The sequence below is a fragment of the Centruroides vittatus genome, unplaced genomic scaffold (genome assembly GCF_030686945.1).
Source record: "Centruroides vittatus isolate TY-2023 unplaced genomic scaffold, ASM3068694v2 contig_975, whole genome shotgun sequence".
NCBI lineage: Eukaryota > Metazoa > Arthropoda > Arachnida > Scorpiones > Buthidae > Centruroides > Centruroides vittatus.
This window is the reverse complement of record NW_027122648.1, coordinates 405,951-425,172: the sequence shown is the minus strand read 5'-3', so window position 1 is coordinate 425,172 and position 19,222 is coordinate 405,951. Positions and strand designations below refer to the sequence as shown.

Here is a 19,222-nt window from a genome sequence, read left to right as displayed (position 1 = left end):
ATACTATATCATATGCATGACAATATACATATCAGAAAGATCCACAACAAAATTGACATCTTATTCATAGAATTTTGGGATAAAATATTAGTATGCAGACAGTGAATGTATATAATGGAGTAGAACATAAATAGCCAAATTAATTTGCACCAAATAATTTGAATGCTTGAATTAATTGGCAGTTAATTTTTGAACTTTGGGCATTCCATTGGTGGAATATTATTGAACCTGAAGCAGATCTCAATAGAGATACAAAAACATTCGTTCATGCAAGTAATTATTATTATATTTTACTGGAAATAAAAGGATTTTGAAAGGGCTAGTTATAAATTCCAGTACTTAAATAAAATTTGTAACAAAATTTTACAGTTAACTATATCTTATCATGTACTCATTCAAAACCTCCAGAAAAATTTTCTGGTTTTCCCAGTGAAAATAATTTCATAGTTCATTTTTAACTCTTCAGAGAAAGATCATTTATGACCATATAATTCACTTTCATTAAAAAGTAAACAGTTTTATGTTTTGTAAAAATTAAATATAAAGAAATAAATAGTTCTAGTAACATTAATATTACACTAAATCCTCAATTCAACAAAACTGAATTCAACAGATTTTAAATTTTACAAACAAAACTCCACAGTTTTTAAATTCAAATAAATTCAAAATTAATTCAACTCATAAAATAAGATTTTTCATTGCTTTAAATAAAGTACAATGTATTTGACCAGAATAAAACAAATATATATAATACAAATTTTTATTATATATATATATATAATAATAATAATAAAAATTTGAAAAAAATATAGATGTAAATGTAGAATTTTTTCTTTAAACAATAAACAAAGCAATATTGCATTAACAATTAAGTACATAATACATATTATCAATGAATCTAAACAATCAATTTTAGCATAGCACATAACTTAAATGAGCATTTAATTGATATTTTTAAATTAACATGATAAGTTTTAAAGAAAATTGAAATTTTATATTATTTCATTTCTGTTAGAATTAAGATAATAAAAACTGTTATAATTAATTATCAAAGAAAAACAGAAATAAAATGATCTTTGTTACTGTTTTTTTTATAAAATTTACAAATTAAAAAAAAAGGAGGATTTAAATAGTTATACAGACCTATGAACTTACAATCACTATTCAAACAGTGCAAGCAACCAGATCTAAATATAACCAAATACTATATACCATGTTTGGATCACACTGGCAAATATCCAATATTCTTTTAGAATATTTCTCAAACTTTACACGAAAGTTTTATTAATTATTATTATTACTTTAAAATAATGTTTCCCTGAAAGTTTACAAAATTACTAATAATAAAACATAGCATTCCAATTATCTAACTTGTAAATTTTATTATATTAATTTAGCAAAGGTAAAAGTGATTAAAACTTCTAATTAACAATATTTTGAATTATATTTAATTAAATATTTTTAAATTTTTAGTTATAATTTATAAATATTAAGAATAATATTTAGTAATTTAAAAGAAATACTATTCTGTTTCTCTTTGGCCAGATTAGCTAATTATACTACTCCATTTGCTGACATTAGTCAATTTTATTTATCTACTTGTATATGTAAAATAAGTAAAGATGAAAAATGTTTATAAATTTAACCTGTAATAAATTATTACTCATTTAAGTAATTTTGTTGAGTTTCCTAACAATTACATTTGAAAAGTAATCATTTGATGACATTATTGATAAGAGAATGAAACAACCAAGAATCATATTACTGTTCTGTTCTTATCAAACTTAAACAGAAGCTAAAGAAATTTCGGTTTTGATTTCAATAATATAAAAGCAAGAGAAAACTTGTATGGAATCAAAGTACATATTTATCAAATATAACTATGTTTATCAAACATTACAAAGCCTATATGTATATAGAAACATAACCAAATGATCATCTTAAATAATCGAGCTACAACTCTGCTAATTTAATAATTAATATCTAATAATTTGATACTAGAGGTTAATGAATAATACTAATTACTTAGTATTACCATATATTTCCGCAGATAAGACGATAGTTGAATCATAAAAAAAGGCCCCCAAAATCCAGGGTCGTCTTATAGGACAGATACAAAAAAATTAGACTGAAATTTATGTAAATTAAAACCATTCTAAAAAGAACAGACAAACCATAATTATTTACTAGTAGAGAGTAGGGCATGTCCACAAAATAGAATAGCCCATACGACATTTTTGTGAATAGTCAAGGTTATTACCCGAATGCCCGAATCAGTGCGAACGTTTGCAACAATAGCAAGGCAGAAAAAATTTGTTCATTTGAAAAATTACAAATAGGACATAATTCCGTATATGCTATACAGTATTATTATCCAGATGATGATCGCTGATCTAAATTAAATTCATAGGCCATTGATATTAATAGTTTCGGGTCATTTTATAGGACAGATATATGCTAAAACTATAAAACTGTGATGAAAATTTATACCTTGTCTTATCTGTGGAAATATATGGTAATCATTAAATTAGTGGAGTTATAGCCCAATTATTTAAGGCAATTGTTTGGTTATGTTACTATGTTTATAAATAAATAATATTTAAATTTTTTCAAAAACAGCTTGTAAAATCATCATCATTGCTTATTTCTGAAATTTCTCTATTTCCTTTTAAATTAAAATCATCTGGATTTCTTATCTGTTATAACTATAATAATAAATAATAATTTTTAAAACTTTTATTAGAATAATTTCAATTTTATATTAAACTTAACAAATCTTTGATTTAACAACATTCAGTATATTTAAATCATATCTGCTTTAAAAATTAATTTCATATCACCATAAATAAAAATATATTCTTAATTGAAAGAAATTTTATCAAAATATTGCCTTAGTTTAATAATCTCAAGTTCAAATTTGTAATCTAATGTGCAATAATTTGATTAAAAGTGTGTATCTAAAAAACTTTGATCTCTCTTCATATGATTTATGTTAATTGAATTATCAGTAAATGAATTTAAAGAACTGTTATCAAAGATTAAGATAGTACAAATAATAAGCAGCTGAACAATATAAGTCCATAAATTAAAGATTAATGTATTAAAAGTGATATTCATTCTCTATTGATTTTGTAAGAATTATATAAATATAAAAAATTGATGCATTTAATTATAAAAAAATTAAATAATTTTTAAAGTTTTGAAACATATTCAATGTTCTATAATTTTAATTATTAGCTAGAATATACAAGAACATTTTAATAATAATAATTTCATTTTCAGTTTAGGTAAGGAGAAAATTGAAAATGAATAATTATTTTTTGTTATTCACACAAGTGTTAAAAATTTTCATATTATTATATAAAAAACATTAATTTTTAAAAACAAATTTAACCCAAATTATACCCATTACATAAATGAAATTTTTTAAAATACGATGTAAACAAAAAATCAAAATAAATTAGATAAAATTACAGATCAGACATGGGCAAATGCAGCTCTTTGCTGAAAGTGTTAACTTCTGTTTTTTATTATTATTTTTACAATTTTATTTTTATAATTTTGTGAAAATATGTTTATTAAAAAAATTCAATATAGTTTTATATTATATAATAAAATCGTGTACCTTACCACGCTATCTGCCACAACAGTACAGAACTGCAGCTCCCATGCATTTTGCAAAACCTACATTTCGGCTCCCACTGAACTCTTACTTGCCCACCCGTTATAGATGTTCAAACTTTTATTAGTTTATCATCAAATCCTTTCAATAAATATGTAATTGTGGTATATAAAGTATATATACAATTATATACACAGTAAACACTCCTTGGATATAAAAAACTATAGTACATATCTTTACAATTTATACTAGTACATTTTTACAAAGCATAAGATTTAGGATTCTGCCATAACCCTTACTTTTTACTAATATACCCTCAAAAATATTTTTTTTTTACAGAAACAATAACATTCACTTCTTTTTCTTTCTGCTAGAAGCAATACTGCCATGTCAATTACTCTGTGTCCTTTCACTATAATGTATGCTTAGAAACTTTAAAATTTACTATTAATGCCAGTATGGGTGCTATTTTATTAATTAAATAATTTATAATCCTAACAAATATACATTTAACATGTAAAATTTAAAAAATTCATAAAGTTCTCAAAATGATTTTCAATTAAATGGTTCATTTCAGAAGCCCACAAATGTTCTTCAATGTAAAAGCACTTAATTGTTTTTTAAATCAACAACAAAAATTGGTGAATATTTTTAAGTTAAATATTAATTCTGTTACAACAATGCCTGGGAAGTAATCATTAACTATTGACACTGAACAAAAAAAGTTTAATAATAAAGTGAGTGAATCTCTGAACTGGTAGTTAATGTGGATTTGCACCTCACCAACAAACTGGCTATGTGAAGTTTTTTGAAATTTCTTCGTATGTTTAACATCTAAATAGGAACACTTCCCCTAGAAAGTCCTCCTGGGAGACAATCCACTTGTGGATCACCCAATTTAACAAAATATTTTAATACTTTGTTGTTAAATTTAATATTGTACATATGCAGTAGTTTTATTACACTATAAAATTTTCATAACAATTTATGTAACAATTCATTTTAAAACAAATTACTTACTTAGTAATAATGCTTTCATTTGTTTCTTTTGTTTTTATATCTTCAGATTTCTCAACTGGCATATTGTCATTTAATGTTTTTGGTAAATGTTCTATAATATTGCGTGTACCTGCCCGGTGTACACCATGATGTGGAACAATTATTGGTTTGGGAGGTAGGGGTGGTTTTGATTTGCCTAAGAAACAAAATCAAATTAAGTTATAAACATACAAGCATTCATAAAAACTCAAAAAATAAATAAATAATATAAAATTCCAACTCTGCTTTTTACAGTTAGTAGGTTAGAATAAAAGTTGTTATTTTGACAAAGGAAAGTTGGCAATATATCTATATTTATATCATGAATAGTCACACACACATTTTTCTACATAATTATCACAATAAGATACATATGGATAAGCATATAGAATGCTTTCGTAATAAAAGTATAAGCTATGATAATGCAGCCAACAACAAAATCTTATTTATCCTTCTGCTTCTATTCTGTTTCATTAAATTTCAATATGTAACTGGTTCAAACACTTATTTTTTAGAAATTATCATATCCACAGATTCCAATCAACAATTTTATTTTACTCAGATGCATTTCAGAAATTACAATAGTTCCCTCCTCAGTGAGTTTCTTTCATACAGGTTAAACAAGGCACAAACACTTTTTCAATACTCCCACATGATTTTGTATGAGAGTATTGAAAAAGCGTTCACAAACTGTTACTGTACAACAAACTGTTAAGTCTGTTCACAAACATTTTTCTAACATTCTTTAATTTACATCTTGTTTTTAAATGTTTGGAAAATTTGTGTGTTGTCTTAGAACTATTTTGTGATTTACATGTTTCTTTTTTTAATGAATTAATTTATTTCACTGTAAACATCACAGTGGAATAATCATTTTCATTTTTACTTCAGCTGACCATTGTCTGAAAGATCTGATTAACTTAAGAAATAATATTTAACCTTTTCAAAAGCTTATTTGTTTCTTATCTAATAGTAAAAATTGTTAATATATGAAATAAAACTATTTTAAATATACATTAATTTACCTGTTAGGCCAGAATTGGCTGTTTCTGTGCCACCCATAATACTTCATAGAGTATTATTTCTCAATTGTTTCTTCATAATAAATATCAGTTAGATATAAAGCTGTAAAATCTTAGTTACAAGCATGCGGGATATCAAACACTAAATAAAGGAAACATTATTAATTAATAAAATCATTTGTTAAACTATTGATTATTCTGTCATTCTAAAGTATTATAGATGATTACATTATAAAATTTTTGTTAAAAAATTATTTAATATTTAAAAAGTATTATATTTTATGTTTAAACAAATACATGCACTACATTATTAATGGGATATAAGTATTGATAACTTGAAACTGTGTCATATTTCTATTGTTGTTTCTAACACATGATGCAGTGTAATCTAGCGACCACTTGGCTTATTTTCATCTTTATTTCAGTTGATATGCATATACATTCCACGTTTTGGGCCTAATATGCCCATCTTCAGGCAACTTGTATTTTCTCTGTTTTGGTAATATTTTATTGTTGAACTGTATGCATTTCTTGAACTAGATGAAGTCAGCCGTTTCTGTTTCTGTAACTTGTTTTGATATCTGAAATAATCAACTGAAATAAAGATGAAAATAAGCCAAGTGGTTGCTGGATTACACTGCATCATGTGTTAGAAACAGGGATATAAGTATATATAAACAACCCAAAGCCCTATATATAACTGAAAGTGTTACAGTCGAACTGTGTTGTGCTGAATCAAATGTTTTTGATACTAGATTAACTTCTAAAGTATAATATTTTTTTTGTTTTTATACTTTTCAATATTTTTTTTTTTTTGGTTTGTACAAAATGAAATGATTTTTAATGACACAATAGCCATGATTATTATTATAAAAATTTTTGTTAGGCTTAATATCGGCAAAAATTCAACGTGAACCAACACGCAATGGAGAAAAATTTCAACGTGGGATATATTAATATACTGTTATTGGGATATACTAATATAATAATTACAAGGAATATTAATAACGTATTTTTTTGTACATAATCGGTTATCCAAAATTCAATTTTCCGAACAACTCCAGTCACCAATTGATTCAGATAATCAACGCTCTATTGTATATATATAATATATAAATACATAGCCAAAATTAGTGGATTTATAGCCCAAGTATTTAAGGCAATCATTTGGCTATGTACAGTGAAACCCCAGTTAACAAACTTTTATTTTGCAAAAATGTTGTCTTGGATAATGGATGAAACTCATATAACAAACTTAATGGTTTTTTGTGTCAAATTTGTAAGCTTGCCGACTTTTTGGGGGGGGGGGGAATCAGTTAATCGAGCATTAGTGATGGTCTAGGGTCCATTCGTAAGTTGGTGGTGGTGGAGGAGACAAACATGACAAGTATTTTACAGTTAAAATCATTTATTAAAACGGGAAGATGCTTACATATTTGAGGTAGTTGGAAATGGTTTACCTACAGTATTTTTTCCCGAGACTGAGGAGTTGCATATTGCTAGTCCTATGATAGCAGTTGTAGTTCCAGAGTGGACGAGATAGGTTCACTCGGTCACAGAAGCAATAGCAGATGATGGAGCTGTGGTGACTGGAGCAGTCCGTGAGACACAACACAAATTTTAGTGGGTATGACTTCAGGTTTAATCCAAATGAAAACAACACAGATTAATTGTCGTAGAATTTTTAGGAGAATTGCATTTTGACCTTGATATTTGGGATTTTTATAGTATTTCTTCCTTGAATCTCACCTTTTGATTGGTCCTGCAACCCATTTCTCACTTTCCAATTGTTTTCTTTTGTCTCCAGGTGAAAACCAAAACCAGATCAGGTCACGATAAAGGTCCATTCCAAGGTGTCTATTTGACACCTGTTAGTCAAGTCGGATCAGAGATTGTTGATAAACCTATAAGCTCTTGCACTCATAATTTAGCCCATTGTTTCTGCTATCTGTCATTTTGGAACTTTAACAATCACATGCAATGTTTACATACCCATCAAATCTTTCCCCTTTTCCAAAAATTTAACCTAGATCAACTGTTTATGAGTGTTTTTCCTATATTTTCATCAAAGAAAACCCATTTTACAAATAAAATTACAAAAATACTGGCTGCTGGAATGGATAAATTATATTTGTATTAATTTCTATGGGAAAAATTGCTTCAGTTAACAAATGAAGTTGCAGAACAGATTAAGTTCGTTAACCAAGGTTCCACTGTATTAATGGGATATATTATGTTTAGTAACAGAAACCAATTTCATTTACACATCATATGTAGTAAACACCCACTGTTATGACAAATGATTCCAGGAAAACTTATGAAAAAAAAACAATCTCAATTTATTTTGGACAACTTTTTAGTAAAGGTTTCTTCTTCCAATAGTGAGATTAATGATCTTTATCATGTCTTTTTTAATTAATTATCAAACTAAAATGCATTGTTAAATAGGCAAATAAAGTGAATTGTTTTAATCTTGATCTCTGTTTATTGTGACAATTAAGAAAGACATGATAAAGATCACTAATCTCACTATTGGAAGAATTTAATTTAAGTTAAATTTTAATAATTTTATTAAACAGTTTACAAATTAAATTTTTCAGTGTTTCTTTCCTTTTTCTTTGGAAGGTGCCAGGGCCACTTGGTCCCCCTCTGGTGCATCACATGTTTGCTATAAGTCTTAATATAAAATTTATACCTTAATCATATAGTAGATAGTCATAGTCATAATAGGGGATCTTAAAATGAGAGAAATTTTAAAGTGAGTCTACAGTAATAAAGTTATTACTATACTATAAAATATATACAGCAGAACTGATTATCTGAATTGATTCATTCTAATAAATATTCTCCACTTCTAATACACCAGGATGATATACTCAAGGTTTTCTCTAACCTATTAACCGGAGTAATAGATTGGAGAAAACGTTGAGTTGATTCATTCTGCAAGTGATTTGGATAATTAAAAATTTGGATAAGTGGATTAACATATAAAGAATGAAATTACAGGTAATAGCACAGTATTGTATATATACTGTATTTATTTATTCATCAATGTGAGAGTAGCATCCTACTGATCATTTGGATCTGTCAAAACAAATAGACCTCACTGATGTAAAAGTATGTAGTGTGATGTCAGTGGGAAAGAGAGAAAAGAGGGCAAATGGTAGTTCAGGTAATTGGATTTTTCATAAATAACAATTTTTTTTCCATAAATGACAATTCACAATCAAACACATTTACATGACTGATGGTAGTTGATAGTAATTTAGATAATTTACAACAGAATCATATAATAAATTTCTCCTCAAAATTATTAGGTGTAATGAATTAAAACAAATAAACTTCAATTCTTTTTACAATTACAATACTCAATTAATATTACTATTTTTGAATTATTTACACCCAATAGTTTTGAGAAATGCATCACATAATTCTGTTATTAAAAATTATCTAAATTACTATCAGCTACCATCTGTTTGCAGATAAATTTATAACCTTCCAGTAAACCAACTTGTAAACTGTAAAATGAACTTATCCGTAACAGATTTCAAATAAGACATCAACTACTATTGTTTCATGTTTGCTTCAATAAACTGATCATAAAAAAGTTATTATTCTGTTATAAACTAAATTTATTTTCCAAATTAGATTTTAAATTTAGAAAAAAGTTTTAAGAAAAGTCTACTTCCTAAAGACCATTAGTCAAATATAAAATATAATTCAAATTATTTCCAAGAACAAAACAGTTCTACATAGATCCAAAGAATCAACACTTATATACTTGTACAGCTGATGATTTGAAACTTCATATGATAATTTAACAAAATAAACCACAATTAACAAGCAATTATTTATTGTGACATCATCACAATGCCAAGCTGCAATTTTTAATTTCTTTAATTTAAAATATATGCTCTCTGCCTCAAATTAGTAGTAGCTTGCCCCTGTACATCATACTTTTCCTGTATAATAGTCATGTCAGTCTTCTATCTAACTCCTTTCGTAAAAAATTTTTGAACTGAAATAACGCGATTTCCAGTTTGCATCAGATGTTTGAATATAGTTAGTCAGGGCCTCCTGCCCCTAAGGTTTCTATATCTGGTCTTGTCTTTCATCTATCTAACTCCTCAAGATGAAGGAAAGACAGAGAGATGAACAGTGGGAATTTATAGGTCTACAATTTTTTCAAATTGCAACCCAATCAAAGTTACATTTTTGAAAAATTACATCTAAGAAATTCAGTAACTATTTAAGTGACAATATTAATTTAGAGACATTAAACTAAAAAATAAAATAAATTATATTCATTTACTTCAGTATATAGCTTAGCATAATTTACAGTCAAATAATATGCATAGATATTTTAAATAAAAATAATTTCTTATGACTTTAAAAATCATTCATAGCTTAAAACATTATTTAAGTTGCTTTTAATATACAGTACTTGCTTTCTGACATAAAAACTATGTAAATATTTACAATTTAGTGCCAAAACAAGTTGGAATAAAAGCCAAAGTATTTACTATGAATTATTCTGTTGTTAATTTTATGATCTAGATTTCTTTTCAAAGATTACTTGCCTTTGTTAAGTAAACCAAAAATCAGATAAAATGAGTTTCTTCAAATGTAAGCTTAATTGATATTTTACTCTTCTTATTAACATTAAACTGAAATAACTAAGGTAGTTCAAGAACTAAATAAGTAATAATTCACTTATAATTTATTCCTTGGGGCCATCCATAAATTACATAAGGTATTTTGGGGTGGGTGGGGGTCAAGGATTTCTTACTCAGGGGTAGAGGGCAATAGATCTTGTCTTACATAATATTGTTATTTTTATTTTTGCAGCTTCAATTTGGTTGTTTCTATTAAGAATGCTCGTTGTACTAACGCCATCAGGTGTGACGTGATAAAATAATAACGCTTAGCATACACATTTTTTTATCATGGGAGAAAAGCCATATGGTTTCTCTCTCTTTTTTTTTTTTATTAGAATAAGTGCACCACTCCTATGGGTGTATAACACTAAGAATACATAAACCAAAATACATGATACAATAGTAAACATAAAATTAGTATCCGGCTTTTAGTGAAAACTAAAATGTAAAACTAGAAATTATTAATAGTCTTTTCTTCCATATTTTTTGAACATAATTGTAAAAAGCATCAAACAGTGGTTTGACTGAACAAGACTATCGAGTGGAACATGGCCACCTGAAACCAAGCGTAAGATTTCTAATTTCAGAATAAGTCTATCTTGATCATAAAATTGGACAATGATAGATCATATGGATGATGGTGTCTAGGTTTTCTGTAAAGCAAAAGCAAGCAGTTTCTGCCCGTTATGACATCACTAGGTTGCTTTCTAAAATTACTCATGCTCAGTAAGTAGTTTGAGCAGTAGTAATTGTTAATCTCTGGTGGATGAGAACCTGCATTCAACAACTAGGAAAATAAAGTCTTGTTATTCATCAGTTTTACTGCTCAACCATTGTTGATTCCACTAAATACAATACTCACAACCAATAACCAATAATAAGTGTGAAAAATCCAAAAACGGCAGTACGTTGATTCAACTCTTACATAGCATTGTCAGGAATATAATTTTTAAGGCTGCTACGTGAGAGAGGGATGTGAGTGTAATCCAAGTCAGTGTCCTTTGCAGCTGACTTAGCCTCAAAGTCGGCTTTTTCATTTCCTAGTATGCCAGTATGGCCAGGAACAAATATAAAAGTTATCTTATTTACACAATTTTTAATATGGTGCAGGATATATGTGATTTTATTGCTATTGCAATTGGGATTTAATAGAACTTTTAGAACAGATTGAGAATCACTGTAGATGTTGATAGACAGAGTTTTGTTTGGTAGTGAAGTGGCCCACCAAACAGCTTGGTAGACAGCTTCTTCAGCTTGATAGATAGAGGTATGTGGGGGTATCTGTACCATTCTAACCTATTTTGGGCAAAATATGTCAGTTTGCCAGGAAGATAGAGATACTTGAGCCGACATGAAGGAGGCTTTTGGTCCCATCCTGTGTACGATATGTAATGTCTGGCAATAACCATAGAGGAAGGAAATGACACCAAATAAATCTTGTTTATTCCTCTGGTTATCCATAGAGGAATAAACAAGGCGTGACAGAGAATCGGCGTGCAGTCCACCATCGTTACGATTTACCATAGAGGAAGCAGATGACACCAAATAACCTCTCGTTTATCCACGGGTGATGATCGGAGATAGTAGGGTAATTGCAATGTTCATGTAAAGATTATAAAAATCGATGCCTAAATATTACGTAAGATAGGGAAAGAGGAGGAGGGATCAAAGAAAATATTACGGTTTCTTACACAGCGGTGTGGGTGGGCGGTCTAGAATGGCCAAAAATCGCCCCTTACATAATTTATGGAATGGCCCCTTTGTAAAATCAAAGACTTTTTTCTAAATAAATATCTTTTCAGTAACTTTAAAGACTACCTTCAAAGCACAGAATAAAAATTTAAGCTTCTAGAATTCCTATAATGATTTTAACAAGTTTACTGGAAAGTTGACAGTTTATATATCTTATATAACCCATTCAATCATCATTTGGAAACAAGTATAATCATTTATACTAAGACAGATTTGGTGGGTGCACAGGTGCAGCTACACCCTGTGCATCCCCTCAATCAGCTCCAGTAATACTAAAGTATGGAAAACTGTTACATAAAATTAGCATAATTCACCTCAGAAATTGACAGGGAAACCAAATAATTTCTTGCTGTAAAATATTTTTCTTGCTGTTATGTAGGAAAGTCATATTTTGACTTTCCTACATAACAGCAAGAGAAATATGTTGTAACATGAAGGTTACAACATAATCTGGGGGTTAATATACATGATAAAAACTGAGACATTATTTTGTTGATTTTATTTTCTTTGGAGTTACAGTCTCATGGTGATTGTCACAAACTACAACTGCTTTTTATAGAACAATATAGATTCACAGAGATTTGTTCAAGTCATCATGGCACATCAGTTCAGAAGCATTGCACTATATTAATTACAAATACTTTGTTAAACTCAGAAATTTATCAACAATAAATTAACTAATAATTTTAATGCATGAAATCTAATAAAATATGTTAGACAAAACATTAGTCATTAACTTTTCAAATTGGATGACTTAAAGATATATTTTATCTGTTATGTGAGTTTTTTTCTGACTAATTCAATCATCATTCAAAAATAAATTTTGAACCTTAGATACTTACAAATGCTAATTTATCAATAAAGTTATAAAAAATTATAATTTTTATAACTATTTATATGATTTTTAGCGTCTAAATGTCCTAGCCTTAGTAGATGATCAGTTCTGAATTAAACATTATACTAATTAATAAAATTAAAAATGTATAAGGTATAAAGGCTGGAATATATCGGCTGCTATAATATATAGGCCTAGTGCTCTAATGCTACAAAATCTTCACACAACTTATAAAGCACAATAAACTATAAGTAATGAAAGGCCTCCATTTGTTTGATGCTGCATTGAGTTTGCTACCTAGTTTAGCATTATATATTATAGCAGCCAATGTGTACCAGCCATAACAATTTTTTTTATGCTGTAGTTTTATGATTTTCTTTAGTCAGTTTGAATTAAAGAATAAGCAGTTAGATTACAGAATTTTGCATGCAAATTTACTAACTTAATGTGATCTGATTTAAATTGGAAAAAAAAAAACTGAAAAGTTAACTAAGATCAACAAGAACAACCAACCAAGAATAACATATTGAAATATATATAAAACAGTATATACATATGTACATATAGATTAAAGGTTGTCATCTTCAACTGAGTCATCCAGTTCTTTGCATTTAAATTTTTGTCAACCTATATATTAAAAGTAATGAAAGATGATGCATATAATGCCTCATCTTTCATTACTTTTAATATATAGATTGACATATATTTGATCTGACAAACTTATATTCAAGACTCACTCACTTACACTAACTGTGGAATTTCCTTAAGATATTTTTACATGAGAGATAAAAGTTACTCCTTCAATATATACCAAACCAAACTGTTCACATGTATCAACAATGTAAATGATTTTAATAATTTCACATATCTATTAATAACTAATTAAATTAGTAGTTAAACTTGTACATATCATGCTGATATCTTACACAATAGATAAAATTCTAAAGATTACTATGTGAAGATGTAATATGTGTTTATACAATATAAATACAGGATTTGCTATTACCATTATGAATACAATTACAACAATGTATCTGTATTATATAAACAACAGCTAATATAATTAGATTTTGAATTTTATATTCATTTATTTAAAAGATTTACATTTACACAACTCATTGTTCAACCTTCAGTAATTAGCAGAATTTTTCAGAGATGAGGTCAAAATTACAACTTAAATGGCTTTTAATTTCAATTATATTAACAATGCTATCAAATGTTTACATTAAATCAGAGTTTGAAATCATTAGCATTGAGTACAATGTTAACAATCAAATTTAAAGCCATACAGCTCGTAATTTTAAACTTTTCATAAAACTCGACTTACAAGTTTGAAAGACCATTCCATAAATGTAAATCTTTTTAATATGAATTTAAAATTGAAAAGTCTGAAGATTTACATTACATAAATTTGAAAGATGGGTTTTGTAAACTCGTCTTTCAAATTTATAAGCAGAAGTATGATGAATTAGTCCAAATAGAAGTCAAATGGCTTTAATTTTGGTTTTGTTAATATTTTACTCATTATAATTGTCAAACCCAGCTTTATAATTCCTCCGATTTAACGTAAATATTTAATTGTTAGAATTGAATAAACGTTAAAATAGAGAAAATTTGCTAAGCATCTTCCTATCTTAATTTGGCATCATCCTTATCAATATACTAAAAATACTTCACTTAAATCAGATATTTCGCAAATTTTAAACCTGAATTCTTCCTTATACCAGGAGTTATTTCAAATAACTTTAATTCAGTACATTTTACTTATTAGAATAGGATGTAATCTTATTTACAACAGTCTATATATAATTTTCTAGTAGAGTCTATTAGTAGATCATCTTCATTAGCAAGCATAGCAAATTCTTATAACATTTTTCTAAATTTATCATAAAATAACGAGAAAATGAAGTTGTTAATACTTAAACTAGTCAAAACTTAATTAAATAAATTCATATTCGCACGAAATATATTAAATTATAGTACCTTTTAAGGACGGTATCCAGTTGAAGAACGTAAAAACGCCATCATCACCACCACCAATAACAACTTCCTCCTCCAAACGGGAATATTTGTAATTAATAACCAGACGATAAAATAATCGCAATTTAAAAATTGTAACTTTGTAATAAAGTATTGTAATAATTTTACTCAGAAAATGCTTACAAGAAATAAAAAATTAAAGTAAATATATAATTATTTAATTATTTAACATTTTATAATATATATTATATATTTTATGAAATGTTAAAAAAAAACTTTATAATAAATTTTGTAAATGTATCATTTTATCAATGGTTTAAAAAATGTTAATCATCCTGATGAACTTTATGATGCCTCATAAGGGAAACAACTGAAAGAGGAACACATCAATTGATATATCCGAGATAAATAACAGACCGGATCTTAGTAATTAATTCGGCATTAATCATTTCATTTGATGTATAACATTTCAAAATATAATATGATATTAGTTCACAAATTAAATCTTAATCTTATGAATTTAATCATTTTAAAAATTCTGTTAATAATTTACCTCACAGAAGTTTTAATTTCTCATTCTTCTTATAATCCCAACCATTTTGAAAATTTTTCTTTTTTCTGTAAAAAATTTATCTCACTTAAAAGGAAAATATTCAAAATTTTTATTTTTTTTCCTCTCTAAAAGTATTTTAAAGAAATGTTAATATACACAAAGGAAAAAGATTGAATTCAAATTAAACTAGCCGCGTATGCCCAGCGTTGCTCGGGCTTTTGAGAGAGTGGGGATGAGTGAGATTGAGTTGAGAAATGGTGATGAAAACAATGGTCTTAGTAACTAAAATGTACATTTATTTACTTCAACATTTATAATAATGAAACTGCAAAACACACACACAAAAAAAAAATATTTCCTGATGCTAATGTTAACAGTGTTGGGACCCTGACATGTTTGTCCCATAGACTTAACATTGTAAATTTTCCACTTTGTCACTCTTAAATCATTGCATCTTTCTCAAATCTCTTTCCAGCGGCATCATCTACAGGATCAGAGCTGTAATAACTTTTGACACCGGGAGGTCTAGAGACGTGCAGTCTGTTTTGTTTAAAAGAAGGCAGATGTCTTTACATTTGTAAATGCTGCAAATTAATCGGATCTTTTTAATTTTTTTAAAGTTTGTTTTAAGCTACGGCAACGCAACACTTGGGCGATCTGCCTAGGGGGATGCCTTCCGAGAAGTCTTTTTAAGGGTTATTGGCCCCTATTCAGGCGTTACAAACGTGAAGAAAACCCGAAAAACACTACGTGGCCAGCCCGTCCTGGCGAGGGTTCAGGAAACGGAACCGCTTGACCACTGGCGAGTCAATTCTTTTTTTAAATAACGCTTCATCTCGTTAATTTAACATTATTATTTTAAATTTGTATTATATGTTAAATTTAACGATCGTAAACAGTGATATGTTTTGTAAGAAAAAAAACAAAAAACAGATCGATTCTAGCCCGATTTTAAGCGAGATAGCATGTGCTAATTAATAAAATAATTAACACACGATAAAAAATGACTTTGAAAAGGATTAGCCAAAAGAGAAGGTTAATTTGATACTTGACCATATTTTAAGTCCTAGCGGTTAACTCAAATTGTCGGACAAACTGAAACCCTCTTTCAATTAATAAATAGATTGAAAAGTAAATGATCTATAAATGAAATAAACTGTTTGTTTGATGTCATCTTTGATTGGGCTTAAATTTGAAAAAAAATGTAGACCTATAAATTCCTACTGCCGTCCATTCGACTGTTTTTCCTTAATCTCGAGAACGATGTGAGATAAATGTAATTCAAGACTATATGTGGAAATCTTAGGAGCAGAAGACCACGATTAAGTATAGGTAATCTTTTGATACAAACTGGAAGTCACGTTATTTCAATTCAAAAATTTTCTCCTGAAAGCGGTTAATAGATGATGACAGGTACGACTTCGTTGCTAACGAAAAAGTATGATGTACAGGGGCAAGATACTACAGTACTAATTTGAGGTGGAGATCATATATTTTAAATGAAATTAATTAAAAATATGATTAAAGATTGCAGCCCGGCATTGTAACAATGCCACAATAAATAATTGCTCGTTCTTCTTGAAATTCCTATAGTATAAGATTTGTAAAAAATATGGGAATATCATTAGTTAAACATTATACAGACATCAAATATATTTACAGTTTTTTTTAATATTTAATTTGATAAATTCTTAAAATAGTTGATGTGTTTTATTTTAAAAATATTTAATATATTGTCAATTATAATTTTTTGTTTTTAAAAATTATAAATTATTTTCCTTTTCTTAACTCTTACAGCCCTGTGGGCACTAAGACGGCCTCTTCTAACAAGCCCATTACGAATTTGGCCAAGCATTACAGGCCGGGTAGTGAGGGACGGGACCCAACATATCCAGACGGACCACTACCTAAAAATTTCCTGAAGCTTTTTCAACCCGTCCAGATTCGATTTCGATTGATCGCTCGGCCATCCGGCTTATAAATTATTTCTATTCTATGGTATCGGTGAACTTTCATCATACTCGTTAATACCTGTTTCAGATCAACGCACAGCTACACGTGTTATTTCTGTACTTATCCGTATTTAGGAATTTCTCAACTGTGTGACGTGTTTAGTATGACTGCTTTCTGTAATGTGGTGGTACATGCTGTTATTAAGGCCTGATGTTTCTGTGGGGACTCCGGAAGTGGGCTGGAACCACACTAAAAATAAAAAGAAAAGAAAATTGTGTAGAAAAAATTTATAACACGATTTAAGCAAAGGGTATAAACTTCATGCCCATATAAGGACATGTTTGACGGAATTGTTAGAAAAGAGAGAATCTCGTGTTAAAACAATAAAAGAAAAATGTAAGTCCTAAGATTGAACATCTTCGATGGGGATCGAATTGTCAATCGGTGTTGACTCATCCCGCGATCTGGATTCTGATCTCGTTACATTTCGTAACGAGTGAGGACCAATCGGAAAGTGGGGGGTGATTCGAAATCGACTTATCGGAATGTTCGATCTGGGACCGGGAAAAAGCTTATAAAATACGAATTTGGCAAAAACAATGGCTTCTCTCTCGTGCTTTTAGATACGCTGCACCCAGCTCAAAAGGATTATTCTCATTGCGAACTAAGTGTCCTTCAAACTTCTTCGCTACGCCCCGGGGCCGTCGACTTCAACGAAAATATCAGAGAACTTTCTTCTTTGTACCTCCATCATCAAGAATAAGGGACCCAGAAGATTTGGCCTCCGCCGCCCGTTTAAAGTGTATTATTGTTGTAAGATATTTTTTGTCATAATAAACACGGCTAATTTCTTGTAACTGTGGAATTTGTCTCTGTGCTAAACGCACCCACTCACGCTTCGGAGCGACTCGGACATCCTTGCGGTTCGGTGACCTCACATTTCTAGACTTTAGTGTAGTATATGTGGCATGATGCCTGTGCAAAAGAAGTCTACAGACGCAATGATCACTTTACCCATTCTCTAAGCATTTTATTCCGTCAGCGAGTTCTGCGTATTTATTAATTCTTCTAGTGTATGTGTTTTGTATGTTATGTGTGTTTAGAACAGTATGTCTGTATTGTATATGATATTTTGTTTGTCAAGGAATGTGATGTATGGTCTGCTGCTGCGATGGATTAATTTGTCTGTAATTAAAGCTCAGTCATAGTATATTTTTGTGTTATGTTCTAAGACCGTCTGAGATACGTATTTATAATATGGTTTGTTAGTGTATACAATCTTTGTAATACATTGCATTTGCTAATTGATTATGTCGATGTAAGTAATCTATTTGTTCAAAAAAGCCTGCAACCCTATAGTTTATATTGTTTCATGCATGATGCAACATTTTCTATAAGTGTCGCCTATAAGTATTCGCTTTTAAAATGTGTTTTTCTTTCTTTTTTTTTGTATTTATGGTGCGATTTCAAATGGCAATCCGTCTCTTCCCTCTCTCCAAATAGACATCCATGAGTCAGCCATCAGTTTGACTCAGTTTTGTCAACATTGATCCTTGTTGAGATCATTAGGATGTCCACTCTAGAGCACCCTCCAAGCCTAAGACTGTCTGATGGAATCTGTGCATTTTATGTATTATGTTAGATCCAGATCAGTGTTCTGTAGGTTTAATTAATGGTATATTGTTTTGTAGTCAAGAGTTACAGCTTTGTAAAATCCGTTATTTCTTGTTATATGTAAAAATACTATCACAACGTCTCTGTTTCTTTATAGTGAAGATTTACCATGAGGTCTCTTCCACCCTCTTTAAG

General features: G+C 28.8%; 1 protein-coding gene across 2 annotated transcripts in view; it reads right to left on the bottom strand.

Annotated features, from left to right (window-relative positions):
• LOC136985681 (uncharacterized) overlaps positions 1-15,065 on the bottom strand; it is a 73,354-nt gene extending 58,289 nt beyond the window's left edge. The window contains exons 1-3 of one of the 2 annotated variants that reach the window (XM_067283009.1): positions 14,911-15,065; positions 5,686-5,824; positions 4,643-4,817 (exon numbers count right to left, since the gene is read on the bottom strand). In XM_067283009.1, the coding sequence (XP_067139110.1) occupies positions 4,643-4,817; positions 5,686-5,722 (212 nt within the window). In that variant the 5' untranslated portion in view covers positions 5,723-5,824; positions 14,911-15,065. The remainder of the gene's footprint in view (positions 1-4,642; positions 4,818-5,685; positions 5,825-14,910) is intronic. The other variant, XM_067283010.1, reaches the window with a different exon arrangement.
• Between the last annotated feature and the right edge of the window lie 4,157 nt (positions 15,066-19,222).